Source organism: Folsomia candida, unplaced genomic scaffold (assembly GCF_002217175.1).
Source record: "Folsomia candida strain VU population unplaced genomic scaffold, ASM221717v1 Fcan01_Sc005, whole genome shotgun sequence".
In the NCBI taxonomy this organism is placed as follows: domain Eukaryota; kingdom Metazoa; phylum Arthropoda; class Collembola; order Entomobryomorpha; family Isotomidae; genus Folsomia; species Folsomia candida.
Genome location: NW_019091197.1, coordinates 1,550,769 through 1,568,073, shown reverse-complemented (window position 1 = coordinate 1,568,073; position 17,305 = coordinate 1,550,769). Strand labels below are relative to the sequence as shown.

The window sequence follows — 17,305 nt, the reverse complement described above, 5'->3', positions numbered from 1 at the left end:
TTTTACTCCTTTTAGGATAATAATTTTTAAGCGTGTAGAAACCAGTTTTTTGGATAATGAATGTGAAGGTTAGATACATACATTTGTACTTGCAAATAACGGGAGGAAGGACTTATACTATTGTCGATCGTCGTGTCTGTATGTTTGTCTGTAGGTCATGTTGTTTAAGGCTGGAAATTTGGCAATCAAATTCGAACAAGATAAGAAAGCAAGTTTGCTATCATTGTTCAGTTATACGTGTTGAATTATGGCGTATGTACACATAGATAATTTAAATTGTAAAATAATTGGCAGACATTTCTATGGCGTTACATGTAAAAATGATAGACTAGAAATAACTCGATACCGTTTTTGATAATTGTAAAAATTGTGAGCTCTCGTCAAAAATATCAGACTTTTGTGATACTGATTGATTTTGCGTAGTCAATAAAAGTTCTGGGAGTGAATCTGACTTTTCCTTGAGACAAGTTTTCTGAAACTACGAGTCAGAGTCTAGATCGGGTAGATTTAGTCGTCTTTCGAAAATGCGTTTTTTGAGTAATTTAAAAAACCGACAAAATTAGGCTGACAAAAAAAGTTAGATATTTATTTTCCCAGTTCTTCCTTATCATATGTCTCATAGGGAATTTAATTTTCGAGTAACCAACGATGGATTCAGAATTGTTTAAGAAAACGACTGGAGCGGGCTGCACCAACCAGGTGCAACGCAAGTTTTTATCGTGCCGTTTTTTAAGTGGTTTTAACATCTGAGATTGTTCACTCTTTGTCGTAGTTAATCACTCAATTGAATTAATTAAGAGTACAAAACCTTTGAGGTGTATGATTAAGCGAATTGTCTTTCAGGACAAGTTTACGTAAGTATATATGTATATGTATATTTAGCAGCATAAAAATGCATGAATACATTTGCATAGTTATGTGGAAAATGTCCAAATCGTGAGGAATTTTGCTTGCAAGTTGCATAGGAGTTACATACCAAATTGGTCCCCGCTTTTAGAGTTTAGAAAATCGCGATTTTGCTATTGCCATTTTTTTCGATTTTAGTCCAGTTTTTGTTGTTACTAGCATGAAACTTATTTGCAAAACCTCTTGCATAAATGGGGCAGCATATCCTTTTTTATTAATTTATTTACCATATATACTAATAAATAGACCGATATTTTGATCGGGCTTAAAAAACGCTATAATCTATAACTGCGAAAACCTAAACTTATGAATCAACAAAGTCAGCAACAAGTAAAGAGCAATCCACGCCGCATTTGTAGCAAATCCAGGCCAAACTCCAGCATGCGAGAATCCCCATCCTCGAGATACGATGGAACGCATCGATTCAGCCGCTAATTTGCAGGGGAGTAGGTATGTAAAGTATTGCATTATAATTGGCATTCCTTCAATGGGCCAAATAATTCCTAAAATTTAGAGTAAAAATTTCAGTTTTCATAAATATTCCATAATCTGTTCCATTAATTACACATTTCTCAAACCTGACAAAATCATATTGGGGAAAAATGTTGCAATCGCTAACATAACTGCCGAAATTTCTTCATCGCAAAATGATGCAATCAGCAGTCCTGACATATTTAACTTTTTAATTAAAAAGTTCATTGAGGGTATTCATTATACCTTTGTATCCCTAGCATAATAAAATAGTTTACGAAGAGAAAATAAAGAGGGAATTCACGTCAAGATTTATAACTTGGTTACTGCGAAAGATTTGTAAGCTTTCACAATTTTACGAACTTTTATACACATTACTAATCCTAAGGAATCCTTCGTAAGGAAATATGACTTACGAACTTTTACGAAACTTACGAACTATTTATTAAAAATGCATAATTCTATTTCTTAAGCACAAGTTCGTAAATAAACATAGAGTAAACTTACAAACCCAAACAAACAAAGCTAACAAAGTTACGTCATTACAAACTTGACGTGACGTCCCTCACAGCGTCAAGCTTCATAAGCTTAGCAACACAGTAAATGTACAACAGCACAATATTACAATATTATATTAGTTCCAAAGCAAGGATACGAAGGAACCATGAATACCCTCATTATTTTTATTCTGGGTAATTAAAACAAAAAGACTGACCCATTGATATTCCGCCCAATCCCATCATCAAAGTGATTCCTACAGCTAAACTAATACTGCCTAAGATCTCAATATTGAACAAGTAGAGAATTATGGAAAATGAGAAAATGCACTGGATCACGACAACGATTCCTTCCGTTAGTAAAAGTGATGTCATGATTTCCCAACTTTGCCTGAAATTAATAAATATTTACTAAAAACTTCAAACATTTGAAATTTTTTTCATAATTTTGCTTACACCCCGGCAACCATACTTCTCTCCAGGCTGAAATACAAATAGTAAATTTTATACTAAAATGTGGTAAGGAATTCAACAATTTTATTTACATACGTTCCCTGCTTCTTATCCCAGATGTATGAAACCGCAGTGGAGCAGAGTGGAAAAAATAACATTATGCTAAAAGTATTAAATGAAATTTGGTATATGAATTTTTTTTTCGGGGATCAAAATTCAGTTATCTAAGTAAATACTCACGCTACAAGTACACCGGGTGAGATAAATTCCTTAAAATCGGTGTCATCCGTACCATAAGCGGGGTCCACATACTAGAGTGAGTAAACATTTTGGGTATTCATTACGAGTTCACATTATAAAAACACAAGCTTCCTAAATTCGCTAAAAATTTGCTTGAAAACTAATTTGCCAAATTTGAGCATCTGCAAGACTAGGATTTACTTTAAATTACCAGCTCGAAATGAATGCCCCCTTTGTAACCTTCAAACTGATAAAATTGATGACTAGCTTACATGAATCGGCGATACTGCCAAGTCCTCGTAAAATCCACACTTTACTAACACGTCTTTCAGAAATATTTCAAACGCGTCATATATCTCGATTTTGATGGAGTGAGCAATTTGTTTATCTAAACGTGGGAATCATATATTTTTTTTAATTGGACATAATAAGTAATTAAAAATTCCGATCTACTTGAGTAGTCCATCTCCATTTTGACATAAGATCCTCGCAAGGTTTCATTCTCAATCGGTCCGGCCGCGCTGGCACGTTCGTACAAGCTATCCGACCAATTTTCTGGAAAGGAGAAAAATCCCCACACATGTCCAGCTTTCACGGCGTCTCTGGCTAACTCATCGGTTGCGTAGTCTCTCTGAAAAAGAAGGGGGTGTAACAAATTGAATTACGAGTTCATAATACCAAATTTTCATTGTTGTGTATTTATCGTCCCACCAAATAAATCGTATCGGAAGGTATTTCCGCGAGAAATTTGCAACTCAAGTTCTCCACGTCGCATCCTTCGTCTGTTTTACTTGCACGATCCAGTGTAGGACAGGAGGTGTAATTCAATTCGTGATTAACCACTCCCATCCACATTGGCCTGAAATTTAGAAATATGTAATTTAAACTTTAGTTGAATTTGATGTGTTTAAATTAAATTAATCAAGTCGTAGCGAGCCCACACTGTTAGAAATTGATTTCTCGGTATTATAATTACTTACTCTACCGCTTGGTATTAAAATTATACCAATCTGTAAAAATTTGCTACCCATACATACAGTAAAACTTTAATGCCTAGTTACTACTACACGGTATTACATACTTATCAATGCCACTTAATATGAATACCGTTTGGTATTATTTTAATACTCGATTTCTAAGAGTGTCGTAATATGAAATATTTACTTTGGATCGTTTCCTATAGCCAGACAAATTACGAGCACTTGTGTCGCAGGGACGATCATCATGAACACGAGGAGGATTAAATTTCTCGTCATGACCACGTAGTTCTTGGCCACTAAAGCCTTAATCCTTTGGAAAGACGTAGTCGATTCATACGGTTTGTATTGTATTGAGCCGGCTGAGGAAAATTTCCGATAAGTCATCATTTTTCCGACCGATTTAATCGCTGCAATGGCTATAAACCAATGGACACAAGTTAAATAACAATATTAAATACGAAAGAATATTATTTAATGACGTACAGATTCGCCTATTCTGAACATTTGGAGTGTCAATGTTCATATCGTCGTTTTTACACAATTTTAAAACAATATCCTCCAACGAGTTGGTTTCATGTTTGGCAAGCAGTTCTTGCGGACTGGACTCTGTGATGAGGCGTCCACCTCGCATTAATCCGATCTGTGCGGAGAAAAAAAATTCTCTATTAACTAATTTTCTAACTTAAGCATTGCCATGTGTACGGACCTTATTTGATGGGCGTGCTTCTTCCGTGTAATGGGTGGTAATTATAACAGTGGTATTCTTTGTCGCTACGAGACTTAAGAGATGGTTCCATATGCTAAATATGATAATGAAGTGAAGTTGTGTGATATAATAAAACCATGCGTTTCGAATGAAAATAAAATTGGTCTCACTTTTCCCTTAGTAACGGATCCACGCCGACTGTAGGTTCACTTCATTGACGTAAATGTAAACACATAAATTAAATTTAACTTGAAAATTTTACTTAAACCTAAAAATTAAAATTACAACTAAACTTACTCTAAGATGAGCAGTTCAGGAGAATGAATTAACTACGCAATAAAATAAATTGTTATAATATAAGATGATAATATAAAATCATAATAAAATTCTAATAAAAGTTAGTTCTGGAATATTTGTACTTACAGAAAGTGCCAGAGAAACTCTTCTTTTTTGACCGCCACTAAAATGCGAAATAGAATCATACTTCAATTCATGGATCCAAATTTTATATTCGTATCATGGAAATACACAAACCTCAACGTTCCTATGCGTCTCTCAGCGTCCGGCAAGTCTAAGAACTTGATGAGAAAGTCACGACTTTCTCTCAACTCGGGACCACTCATGTCATACAGAGCAGCGAAGTATTGCATTGATTCATTAATTGAAGTCATTGTACAGTGAATTTTCTTGCGGCATGAATCCCACACGCTTGCCTGGAATTCCACTTTCCCGAGAACCTGGTTCTCCACCAAAGACGGTAATTTCTCCAGAATTTAGTTTCCGAATTCCCACAATGCAGGACAATAAAGTCGTCTTCCCACAGCCGGATGAGCCCAAAAGAGAATAACTGCAAGAAATGTAAACAGTATTCTATTTTCACTTTTAAAAATAATGTTGCCCTTTTGAAATATAAATGCAGTCTCAATTTTATATTATGTAAGCTATGCAAAATCAAGAGTAACGTTAACTTGATAAAGAGTAAAGTTTGGTCTAGATTTAGTATAGTTTTCTTAATAAAGAATTAAGAGTGCATTTCAATTTGAACATTAAGGTTAATATTGTTTTTAAGAGTGTACAGACTAGTGATGCAACGAGTCCTCCATTTCGAGTTCGAGCCGAGTTCGAGTACTCTGCAAAGCTCGGTGCCGAGTGCTCGAACTCGTTCGAGTTCGAGCACTCGGCACCGAGCTTTGCAGATCCCCAGGTCGGATTGGCAGATAGAAGAAGAGCTACCGAACCCGCGACATGAGGGGTAGCCTTTCGGTTAGAAAATGACAATTAGTTTATGAAAATAATATTCAGTGTTGCGGATTTACTACATTTCTTGAACTGGAAAGCAAGAAATGTAAGAAAGTGCAAGAAATATGCGTCATTTAGCAATGAGTCGTATGAACTACAGCGGCGTGAAGTAGTTTCTTGCACCTTGCATTTTTTGCAGGTCCAAATATTTAGCTGCAAGACACCACTTTTTGCGAGTGGCTCCTTGCACCCAAAACTCTGATAGTTTTATAAAAAAATTACGGAAACCCTTACCATTGAAGTTCCCGTATTTGTAACGTAATTACTCGCACCCGTCCCGCACGAGATGACATTTGTCCCTGGGGCAGACACTTCCGGTTTATTTAACCCCGTAGACGTCGGTCCCCTCGAGGAGTAAATGCCCATACCGTCAACATCATTCGTAGCCCCGACAGCAATCACCTCAGGCATGTTAGCAGAGGCTGACACCGTTCGGCAGAAACGTCCACTGTTGCCCATCGCAAAGACGGGAATGATCCCCGCCTGTCTCCACGCTTCGACGGCGGGCCTGAAAAATGGATTTGCTTGTGGACCACCCCACGAGTTGCAGACGACATTTGGTCGAGGCGTGGACGTCAAGAAGAATTCACCGCATTGGAGAAGTAGAGCTTCTGTGGTGTTTCCGGTATGGTTAAATCCACGACAGGCCGTCCATTGGGCGCCGGGCGCGACGCCGATGCCATTTGCTCGCCCAAGGACCTAAGTAGAATAGTTGGATATATGTATTAACAGTGTTAATTTAACAAGTCTCACTTTGCCCCTAATATCTCAACTCACCGTTCCCGCCACGTGCGAACCATGTCCCAGCACGTCCGTGGGTGCCGCCTCGTTATGGTGGGGATCCAACCAGGCCCCTGCGTATCCCGCCGAAAGGGCTTCATGACCCAAATTGACCCCCGAATCAAAGATACCTACGACCACGCCCTCTCCCTGGGTGATGCTCCACACGAGGTTTGCCCTAATTTTGGCCACGCCCCATTGCGGGTTTTGCAAGGTGACGACTTCCTCCCCGGTTATCGGATCAGTTATGTAATCCGTGCCCTGCGCTCGGATGAGAAAGTCTCCCGGGGTGGAGGTAAGCTGAGACAGTTTTTCGAGCGTGAGACCCTTCACCAAAATGACGTTGGAGACCCAGTACTGCTCAACGGTGAGACCGAGAGATTTTGCCACGGCGACGAGGGGCGCTTGGGCGGCGGAGGTGAGGCCGCGTAACGAGGCGACGAGGGCGGAAACCTTGGCGTCACCGGAGAGTGATTGGAGAGCCACGTTTCCCTTGATCTGGTCCATGACTTGGGGGAACTCGATAATGGCTTCGGTCACGCGGGAGAATTCGACGGACCGTTTGAGGTTGAGATCGACCACGCCGGCGGAGGCGAGGGCGACAAGCGCGGAAAGTACGAAGAGTTGGGGCTTCATGATTCCTGAAGGAGGAGGTTGCTTTCAGTGGGGTGGGTTTAGTTGAATGATGCTAAACTGGGTGATTGGAGCTCTTTTTATACCGAATTTTATTAAGGTTATGTAAATGTGGGGATGATTTTTAAACATTTTATCTCGGTGGGGAAAACTGGATCCGTTTCATAACTCGGGATTTCCGTAAAGATCTGGGACAGAAAGGTTGGACTGGACAGAGACGGATTTGGATCGACTTACCTGTTTTATATAGATAAGCAGGAGGGGAATTTTATTTCCAATTGAGAATTTATGAACGTGTGATTTGCATTATGTAACTTATTTGCACATATGTCGCGTCAAACGTTTATTTAATTTCTTTTCACAAAAATAATCTATTTTGGCTGGTTCACAATGAGTGATTGTATAATAAATAATGCTAATTGGTAAGAGGGATGTCTCAAAATTAGCCATGTTAGAATTTTTGCATGAAACTGCCCTTGAAAATTTACATATGTACAGTTAGATTGTTGGTTACTGAAACTAAATAATATTCGTATTTAAACTGTTGGAACACTCTCTGAAAATGGGGGGGGGGTACAATTTCGAAACTTTATTTCCAAATGTACATATGCATGTAACTTCGTATACCTATACATCCATACATACATATGTACCTATGTATGTAATTTCTAGTTTTCATGCATAATCCTTCAGATTTCCCATCCCATAATTCATGTCGTAAAATTGATAAAGCTTTGGCTTATACGAATGTACTCTATGACTGTAGGTACATCTGTTCTTATTTATCAGATAAACTGCTTATCCATTATATCTGTACGAATATTCAGTATGATGATCCATACATAGTTATCCAGGCACCTAAACACTTATCACTTCGAATATCTAAATATCATGCATGAGTTCGGTCTTATGTAAGGCAGATAAGTAATTGCACTATGGGAAATTCCTGTTTAAACTTTCTCTATCTACGATTTGCCCTTGTGAAGTATAGTTAAGTAAATAGAAAAAAAGAGTTCTAAAGTCAGGCATATTTACAAATATGTGTTTACATTTTTAATTGTTGTTGTCCAGTCCGATCTTTAGTTAGGAAATATTTACCACCGTTACTTCAAACAGTGACGATAAGTGATCAGTAGGTACATAAATAATGCTAAATCTTAAATAGCGCGTAATAAGTAATAATCAAAACGATAGTTTTTTAGGTTTCAAGTCAGTTTATTTTTTTAAGATATTCGGGTCAAGTTCATACATATGATGGGACTATGCTAAATACACAGCTCGGATTTACTACCAATTTCTACTCTAAATTACCGTAATGCCCACAAATTATTTCCCAATTGTTAACAATGCTTTAAAAGTGCCTTTAACTATACCCTGAAAGAACTTTAATAGCGTGTTCCTTTTAAACGAAAACACACCTTCGACTCCAAAGTTGAATGGACGACATGATTTACGAATTCTCGAAATTAACCTTTTATCCTCGGCTTTAATGTGTTTCCAGGATTTCGGTATTTTCCTCAACCTGGAGTCAATCCGGCCTAAAATTTCTACAGCGATTCCCCACATAATTTGCACGGTTATCGTCCAAACGGATAGGAGCAACTTAAAATAAATAGGACATAAATTGTATACACTCTTAAAAATAATGTTACCCTTGTCACAAGAAAATGCACTCTCAGATCAGAATTAAGTTAACTATGCTGAATCCACCCTAACATTAACTTCATAAGGAGTAAAGCTTCCCGAGTGAAAATCGTATGCCGAATTTGACATAATTCTACACAGGTGGCCCGAACCATGGTTTTTACAGAAAAATCATGAACGATTCTGCATAAAACTTCTGACAGGTATGTATATTCTGCAGAAAGGTTTAGCACAATCTACTTCCATAAAGCGTTAGTGTTAAGTCGCTGCCTGCCTGACTGACCGAGGAGTGATGCGATGCAAGTTGCCCCGTAGAGAAGACAAAGAAGGACGCGGAGTGAATTGCATGCATGAAAATGCTGCTCCCTACTGCATGAGTCTGAACTTCGCCTGCACGTGACTTTCACGTACGTACACTTGCCATCAAACTCAAATTAAATGCCTTTGTATATAAACACAGTGTGCAAGTAAATTGAGTGAGAGAGCAGTATACATACATACATACGTCACTCATCAATAGTGGTTATCATGATAAGTAATCTTGATAAACACTATTAATTAATTATTTTAGTTTGAGAAACTCCACCCACAGCGAGTGGCATATCAATTCGAATGTATTTTTGACGCTGAATCCAACGTCGTCCATGGTTTTGACCTGCGAGGCCCCCGTGACCTTCCCGTGACCGTGGGGTTCAAATATTGCTTATTCGTGATGTCGCATATCAATTCGAATGTATTTTTGACGCTGAATTCAACGCCGTCAATGGTTTTGACCTGCGAGGCCCCCGTGACCTTCCCGTGACCGTGGGGTTCAAATATTGCTTATTCGTGATGTCGCATATCAATTCGAATGTATTTTTGACGCTGAATTCAACGCCGTCAATGGTTTTGACCTGCGAGGCCCCCGTGACCTTCCCGTGACCGTGGGGTTCAAATATTGCTTATTCGTGATGTCGCATATCAATTCGAATGTATTTTTGACGCTGAATTCAACGCCGTCAATGGTTTTGACCTGCGAGGCCCCCGTGACCTTCCCGTGACCGTGGGGTTCAAATATTGCTTATTCGTGATGTCGCATATCAATTCGAATGTATTTTTGACGCTGAATCCAACGCCGTCAATAGCTTGGCGTTAATTGTAGAAGTTAAAGGGGATTGTGGAAGCTAACGGGGTTTGTGGAAGTTAATGGGAGCGTGGAACGTGAGAATTTAAGTGGTTAGCTATCCAGCCACTCCCACAGGGGGAAATCAGATTGTTCCGTAACCAGGGAAATTAAAATACAGCATGACTTGGGCACTTTGATGCATGTATGCGCTATGACAAGGGACAAAGTCTCTACTGGAAATTATTTAAAGTTTAGGGATTTTGCGCTATGGGCACACCCCCCTGGGGGCCTAGAACCCGTTCTTGAACGGGCCTCTACTCTAGTTATACATAATTCTGCATATTTTGTGCATAAATTGTTTCGGCGTAGATTTTAATGCATAAACTCCAGCCAATTCTCTGAATAAAACCCAGCCAAATTTATGCATAAAATCCCTTAAATTCTTCATCCGGGTTAAAAGAGGTCCACTAATGTCGCGGACTGCCCCGTCAAAGGCGCGCTGGGCGGGAACACATCGAAATTAAATTGCGAAAAAATTATTTTTGAATAGACCAAGTTATAAGCTTTCCATTGATATATGTCACCAATTATTGAGTCATGGCTAAGACTAGAAAAACTTGGGTTGAAAGGCAAGAGTTGAAAAAAAGAGTGATTGAGTTTCACAAAAATCGAACAAACTATGATTCTAAAATCACTTGGCACTTTTTCAAGCAAGAAGGTATTCCTCATTCAAATGTCAACTCTTACATAAAAAAGTACGAGGAATCCAATGAACTCAAATTCAAAGTCCCCACTGGTCGATCTGCAAAGCTAGCGACGACAAAAGTCAAAAATTGCACAAATAAAATCTTCAAAAATTATCCATCAACGACAATGGCTGCAGCGGAAAGTAAGGTCAAGATTTCAAAAAGCTATCTGAGCAAAATCGAAGTCCATAAACTAGGGATTACAGCAAGGGCAAAAAAACCAGCACCAAATTGTCTCAATAATCAGTTGTTGCGACATGGATCTGCTACCCTAATATACATAAGTCTTGTATATATTTAGCTTATGAACTCATCACAAGCTGTGGTGGCCACTCGACAAACGACAAACGTGTAAAACTGCATGGGAACTGAAAATAATATGCACGGATAGTAAAGAGATTTTCTAGTCTTATATTGCCCCTGAAATCTTACGCTACATTTTTACGTTTGTTACAAATTCGTTTTGCTCACAAATATCTATAAAATAACTAATAAAATTATACTTTTGACATTTTCAAAAATTTCTAGGCATGCAAATTAATTTATTGAGAGAAATCTCACTGCCTAGGAGTTGACTGTCAAGTCAATTGAAGTGCTCATAATCAGAAGCGCATTTTGTATTGCTCTGTGCAGTATGAATCATTGGAGAATAGTCAACCCTTTAAATTGCACCAATTAGCAATTATACTCCTCCAGTGAGATAGTATTGGGTAGACAATATTAAGGTGAATGCTCCACTTGCTTTTACCGAATCAATTAGTGAAATGTTTCATTTATGCCCATGTGACTGTTACGACGACTGCTGGTCATTCCAGCTAAAACAAAAGTAATCAAATTTTGGACAGACTTTTGTACATCATGACATCACGAGAGAGTCATCAAGTATTGAAGAAGATTCGGGGAAACGTGGTCATCATGGACAATGAGCCCCACGTCACAGCCGACACTTCAAATCTTCCAGGAACGCATTTTTTCCATAGTTCCAACCCCTATGAAGTAAAATATGAAGACAAAGTCCAAAAGAAATACCAATTCCTAAAAAAATGAAGAATTTGGCAACGCATGTCTAGCATTGGTCATGTTTCCGATCCCGTCATTTTGGAGGGTACTGTAAACCAGGAGGTTTATCTTAAATCATGCATTAAAGGGGGATTGGAATCGTTTATTACCAAGGATCATAAAAAAATAAAGTTTTGCTTTGGCCTGACCTCGCAACTTCCCATGACGCCAAAAAGGTCACGGAGTACCGACATCTGAAAAAAATTGAATTTGTGCCAAAAAATGGAAACCCACCAAATTTTCCTCAACTGCGACCAATTGAGAAATTCTGGGCGCTGACTAAGTCCAAATATTCTAAGCTTTCAGAAACGCCAGACACCTTACGAAAATTTAAGAACAGATAGAAGAAAATCAGCTTGAAAGTAGGTGCAGTCTATGGGCAGAATTTGACGCGAAATCGGAAGAAGAAAATGCAATCTGCAGCAGACAGCGGAATCGAATCATTAAAATTTTAACTGTATGGCAATCCAAACACTTTGGCAGTAAACATGCAATTTTTTTGAAATTGCATTACCTGTGTATAAAGTTCTGAGCACTTTATTACATCAGTCCGCGACGTTAGTGGACCTCTTTTACTTCGGCTAGATTTAGTATAATTCCTTAATACAAAATTCAGCGTGCGTTTAGGTACTTTTCAAAGGAGTAGCATTATTTTTAAGAGTGCATTATTAATCTAACTCCTCGCATTTTATTTGAATCTATGGATACGTATTTACCCTCGTATATCGGCCTAGCTGGTCCCATTCCTTAATGATGGTGAAATTGCAGTAAAGACAAAATTGTCCATAAATGCCATGCAAGTAGAACAATATATATCCCACTACGCCCATCATTTCCTTGTTGACTAATTGGACACAATTATACTCGTGGTGGACGTTTGAAATGTCAGACAATAATTTGTCGATAGTTTGATCTTGAACGAATTGTAGATTGGAGCCAATAATTAAGAAAATTGGAACTAAATACATATTTACACAAAGTTAAAAAGACAATTAGGGGGTTAATTATTCCTTCATATTTGTATACTTAGCATTCATTGTATCATAAAAAAGTTGTGACGCCAACGAGATTTCACAAGCGTCGTAAAGCCTTGCCACCAAAAAATCTCGTTACCAGGTTTACAACGTTTACGATTTACCCTATATTTTTTCTTTGTAAAGTAAGTATTTTACTTGGTATTAAGGATACCAAAGGATAATGAACACCCTTAACTTAAAATTGCAAACCTCACTTACAAACATAAGTTGGCGACATGCTTCCGAACAATAGTAAGAGGAACCAAACGAGGGAAGAAATCCAGAAAAAAATGGCAAGATCCACCAAGAGGAAGAAGTTGTATACCAAGTAGCCTACCAAAGCGTCAGTCATTGTTTTGGGTAATAACGTATGTGCAAAAATCGGCGTATCTGGAAACATTATGAAGAAGATGAGGCTTGTCCATGGTCCTATAGAGGCAATCAAAATGCTAGCACCGACTACAACATCGATTGCCCTAGAGTAATAGGTAGGGTTGCCGCGGGTAGCAAAAATGCTGCCCGTTACCCGACCCGCTACCCGCAGCTCCACTACCCGTACCCGCACGGGTACCCGTGCGGGTACCCGTTACCCGCTACCCGTTATGAGAATTAAGCTAAAAACTAATCAACCTTCCGAAGAAATATGATTGAATCAACATTTGATCATTTGGGTGTAGACGTACATATGTGATATAATGCTATGCAAGTAAGTAGCCCATGCCATAATTTTCTATATCGATGTTATTAGGTGCTTCTTAACGTAGGATTAGGTGACTCATCGTCACAGGTCTAAAATCTGAACACTTTTACGCATTTCTCCGTTCTGGGAATTAATTTTTAAATTCTATCAGATCCATTTGTAGACCAGGTCAGTACCAATTTATTAAAAATATGCACTCCAGAGTTTATCAAGTTTTGAAGGAGGAGACCCAAGATAAAACCTCTAGTTAAAAGGCCTTCAGAAAAATTGGGTGTCCAAAAAATTGGCTTTCCAAATCCTATTAATCAGCTTACTGACTACAACTGGATCAGATAGATTTTCTATTTTCCATTCCATTCCTCTAGAAAACAATTTTGAAATCATGGTGTGGAAAGTAACCTAAACTCCGTTTCACGTTACATGGAGTACATTACCCGAATGAGCCGAATTATTTTCTTATTTGGTACCACTTATTTATATTTTGGCGTAAAATCATACGAAATTGACTAATGTAAACGCCAAAATAAGAATAAGTGGTAACAAATAATAAAATAATTCGGCTCATTCGGCTAATTTACTCCATGTCTTGTGCCGTGAGATTTTTTGAGACGATGAGTCACCTATCGTCATCTTAAACTACTTATAATGGAACCTTTTCTATGTAGCTACACAAGGATTTTCTCGCGAGCTATATCAAACAATCAAGCCAACAATTAGGAATTACCTATCTTTCCTTTGAATGACCCCTTTTAAGAAAACTATTGGGGGCCAGAGTTCAAAGTCCACCATGGTGGACGACATTGGACTTAAGCTCTGTCCAGTGGAATGAAAACTCCAGTGGAGGAAAAACATGGAGAACAATTACTTTAAAATTCAACTTTGCCGATAAATATTTTTCTTTGAAATGACCAGTCAACGGAACGATAAGTATCACGTAATCGCTAATTTTTGGTTGACGATTTGATGACTTGCTATACAATCTTGGTGTATCTAGCTTGAAGAAAAAATATTACTTGGTTATTTGTCAGTTTGATTTTTTGAAATTTTGATCTAAATGAAGTTTTCATTTAACAAAATTTTTCAAATCGACAAATTTTTTGCCTTTAATCTGCTTCAGGTTTGTCACCAGCACAAATTAGAATATCGTCAGTCTTACATTAAATACACCCAAATGCAAGTCAAATTAGCACTGATGTTTTAGAGCAGGCAAATTATGCTTAACAAACAATAGGTGCTCCGCATTTTCTGGAGATAAAAAGTATTTGAGGCTGCCGTAAACTTTTTGGCTTCCGAAAAGACAAACTGGATATACATAAACGCTTGGAAAATGGTATATTTTGATGTGGATAAATAATAAAATTATAATTTTATAAATGTAAGGCTTTATGAGCTTTTACCTTCGTTTGTGAGCCAATTTATATTTACAATTGAATAAAAACTGAACTACCCGTACCCGTGCGGGTAGTTCTAGCTACCCGCAGATAACGGGTACCCGCAAAAACCGTGCGTGTATGCGGGTAACGGGTACCCGACCCGTTACCCGCGGCAACCCTAGTAATAGGACACCTCAGGAATGTAGGTGGGCATCCATTTTTCTTCAAAATTAACAAAAAGTTATAAGTGGTCAATAATCGGTCAAGACTTACATATATATGAGCGTGGAAAATCTGGGGCTACCAAATTAAGGTACTCACTATGCACAATTTCGCATTGTTAGCAAAAAAAACGCGTATCCAAGTTTGCGAAAAATTTTGTCTTAAAAAATAATTTGCGAACTTGTGCATCTCTATGGTTACATAGTATTTAGTTCAAAATTGTTTTCTAAATTATTTATGTTGCGATGCAGACATGCGAACGTTTAATGAATACCCCCAAATAAGTAAACAGTATTTAGCGTATTCATACCACAATGTCATATTGAGCAAATTGCTAATAAATCCATATTTTCCAGTTTGACAAATTTGAGCAAATGGTTTCATATTTTGGCAACACAATTTATAAATTATTTTCTTTCATATGCCGATATGCTCGATTTTCCAATCGTACACATGCTCAATAAAAACATACCTTGGAACTCCACCGAATAGTTTAGAACTCGATTCAGTACATTTTTGAAATCTTCTTGCCCAACGTAGATTTTCCATATGGGAAATAGCGCCATAACCGCGATGAACGTGTACGCCGTACAAATTTGCAACGATAGGTTATGGCTGCCACCCGTGAAGTGTCGATGCATTTGCCACATACGCCAAGAAAAATTGACAGCTTGTACGGTAGAGGATAAGCAAGCGTATAGTTGATATTTCCTTAGTTTCCGGGTCACAAAGAATTTCCTCGTCTTAAGATTGAAGCTCATCCCAACCGGGCCAAATAAAGAGAAAAGTTTGGCAGAAACAAAAATTAATTTGTAAAATAATTTGGTGTACATGATTTGATTTTCGTTTGGAAGTTTGTGTCCAGAGAAGAGAGTATGAGCACATACTGCGCTTCAAGCTAGATAAATAAACTAGTCTTGAAGGTTTGCTTGAGTTAATTTGTGATTTCTGGTAATATTTATTTGCAACGTAGTAAAATAATAGGTATGGCAACAATTTTCAAAAAGTTCAAGGAAAACGCGACGTCATTATACTTCCTGGAACGTGTGCATATAATTTGTTATAATGTCCACCAATGTATGTAAATATTATGCTGCTTAACAGAGATTACTGAGGTAATTCACGTCAACCTTCGTAATTACGTAAACTTGCGAAGATCAAGAAACAAGACATGTCTTTTATCTTCGTAAGGTTTTGGAATTAAGGAATTACCTTCGAGATGCTCGTATAGTCGTATATGTATGTATAAGTTTAATCAAAATTTCGCAGGTTTCGTAAGTTTTTACCGACTTACGAAGGTTGACGTGAAGTGTTTCATGGAGGGATTTCACGTCAAGTTTGTAACTATACTTATGTATATGCGTTTAGATAATTTTGAGAATGATGGCTGCTTATATCTATTTATAGATGGCAAGTGAGCAACGTATGCATGTATATATGTACATATTATATATTTATGTATGTACATATTAATACGAACAACCTACTAATAACCTCATCTTACATGCATATGTATACATAAGCGCTGTTTTCAAGGAATAAAAAGGCAATTTATAAAAAACTGCAATTTTTGTTTGGATGAAAAATACTTATTTATTAATTAACTAATTAACTATTGAGTACTTATTTATTTATTTTAATAATCAAAATTAAATTCACTACTGTGATGGTAAAACAACATATGTATCGGGCAGCCATGGACGCAAAACTTGTAACTTAAAATTATGACGTAAAACTTAACTTCTAATTATAAATATACGTTGACATATGGCGTTTCTATGACTTGTAACTTATAAAATAAGTCATACGTCATAATTTTAAGTTATAAGTCATACATATGTCCATGGCTGTCCCATGTATCTAACAATAGAATGGTGTAAGGTGATTATCACCGATCGAGACCGCACTAATTTTAAATTGTTCAGGACCACACTCATAAAAATTGCCACATCTTTTCATGAAGTAAAAAGAAACTTTATGCGGTTTAAAGTAAACGTCACTTGATTCTAAGTAAAATTGCCAACTTGATTTGAAGTCATGACAAAGGTTACCAAATTTGAAGTAAAACCACTATTTTCTAAACCACAAAGTAAGCTATTACATCATTTAGAGTGAGCAAATCCCATTTGGGGTATTCCTGGCCAAGTCAGCCGCGCTCAAATTGATTTTTCCCTCTCTCTCACAAGAACTCCCAGTTCAGCAGTGGCAGTGCTGGTTAGTTAAATTGATAATTAATTAATTGCAAAGTTAACTTCTAAGCCAATAATGGAGGAAACGAGGAGATTATTGCAACAATGTGGATTGGAATGCTACTGGGATGCTTTTAAGGGTAAGAAATTTACATTATTATTTGTTTGATGAATTTGAATAATTTATACACAAATTTAATTTCTAATTGAGCTTAAATTTTATTTGATTTATTTTAAACAGACAACGATATTACGGACGAGACTCTGTTAATAATTTCCAAAGAAG

At 37.5% G+C, this 17,305-nt stretch overlaps 2 protein-coding genes across 2 annotated transcripts; both read right to left on the bottom strand.

The window, feature by feature from the left end:
* Positions 1–2,060: 2,060 nt before the first annotated feature.
* On the bottom strand, positions 2,061–4,876 carry LOC118435595 (ABC transporter G family member 20-like). Its single transcript, XM_035851888.1, has 14 exons — positions 4,788–4,876; positions 4,677–4,713; positions 4,551–4,582; positions 4,424–4,462; positions 4,254–4,347; positions 4,031–4,187; positions 3,732–3,963; positions 3,279–3,426; positions 3,021–3,198; positions 2,840–2,955; positions 2,568–2,638; positions 2,424–2,489; positions 2,331–2,357; positions 2,061–2,265 (listed from the first exon to the last, which is right to left on the bottom strand). Exons 1-14 carry the CDS (start codon positions 4,874–4,876, stop codon positions 2,061–2,063), a joined length of 1,491 nt encoding a protein of 496 aa, XP_035707781.1.
* Positions 4,877–4,910: 34 nt separating this feature from the next.
* Positions 4,911–6,968, bottom strand: LOC110849940 (bacillopeptidase F). Its single transcript, XM_022097424.1, has 5 exons — positions 6,330–6,968; positions 5,787–6,251; positions 5,330–5,510; positions 5,216–5,243; positions 4,911–5,100 (listed from the first exon to the last, which is right to left on the bottom strand). The coding sequence occupies exons 1-5, from the start codon at positions 6,966–6,968 to the stop codon at positions 4,911–4,913; spliced, it is 1,503 nt and encodes a 500-aa protein (XP_021953116.1).
* Between the last annotated feature and the right edge of the window lie 10,337 nt (positions 6,969–17,305).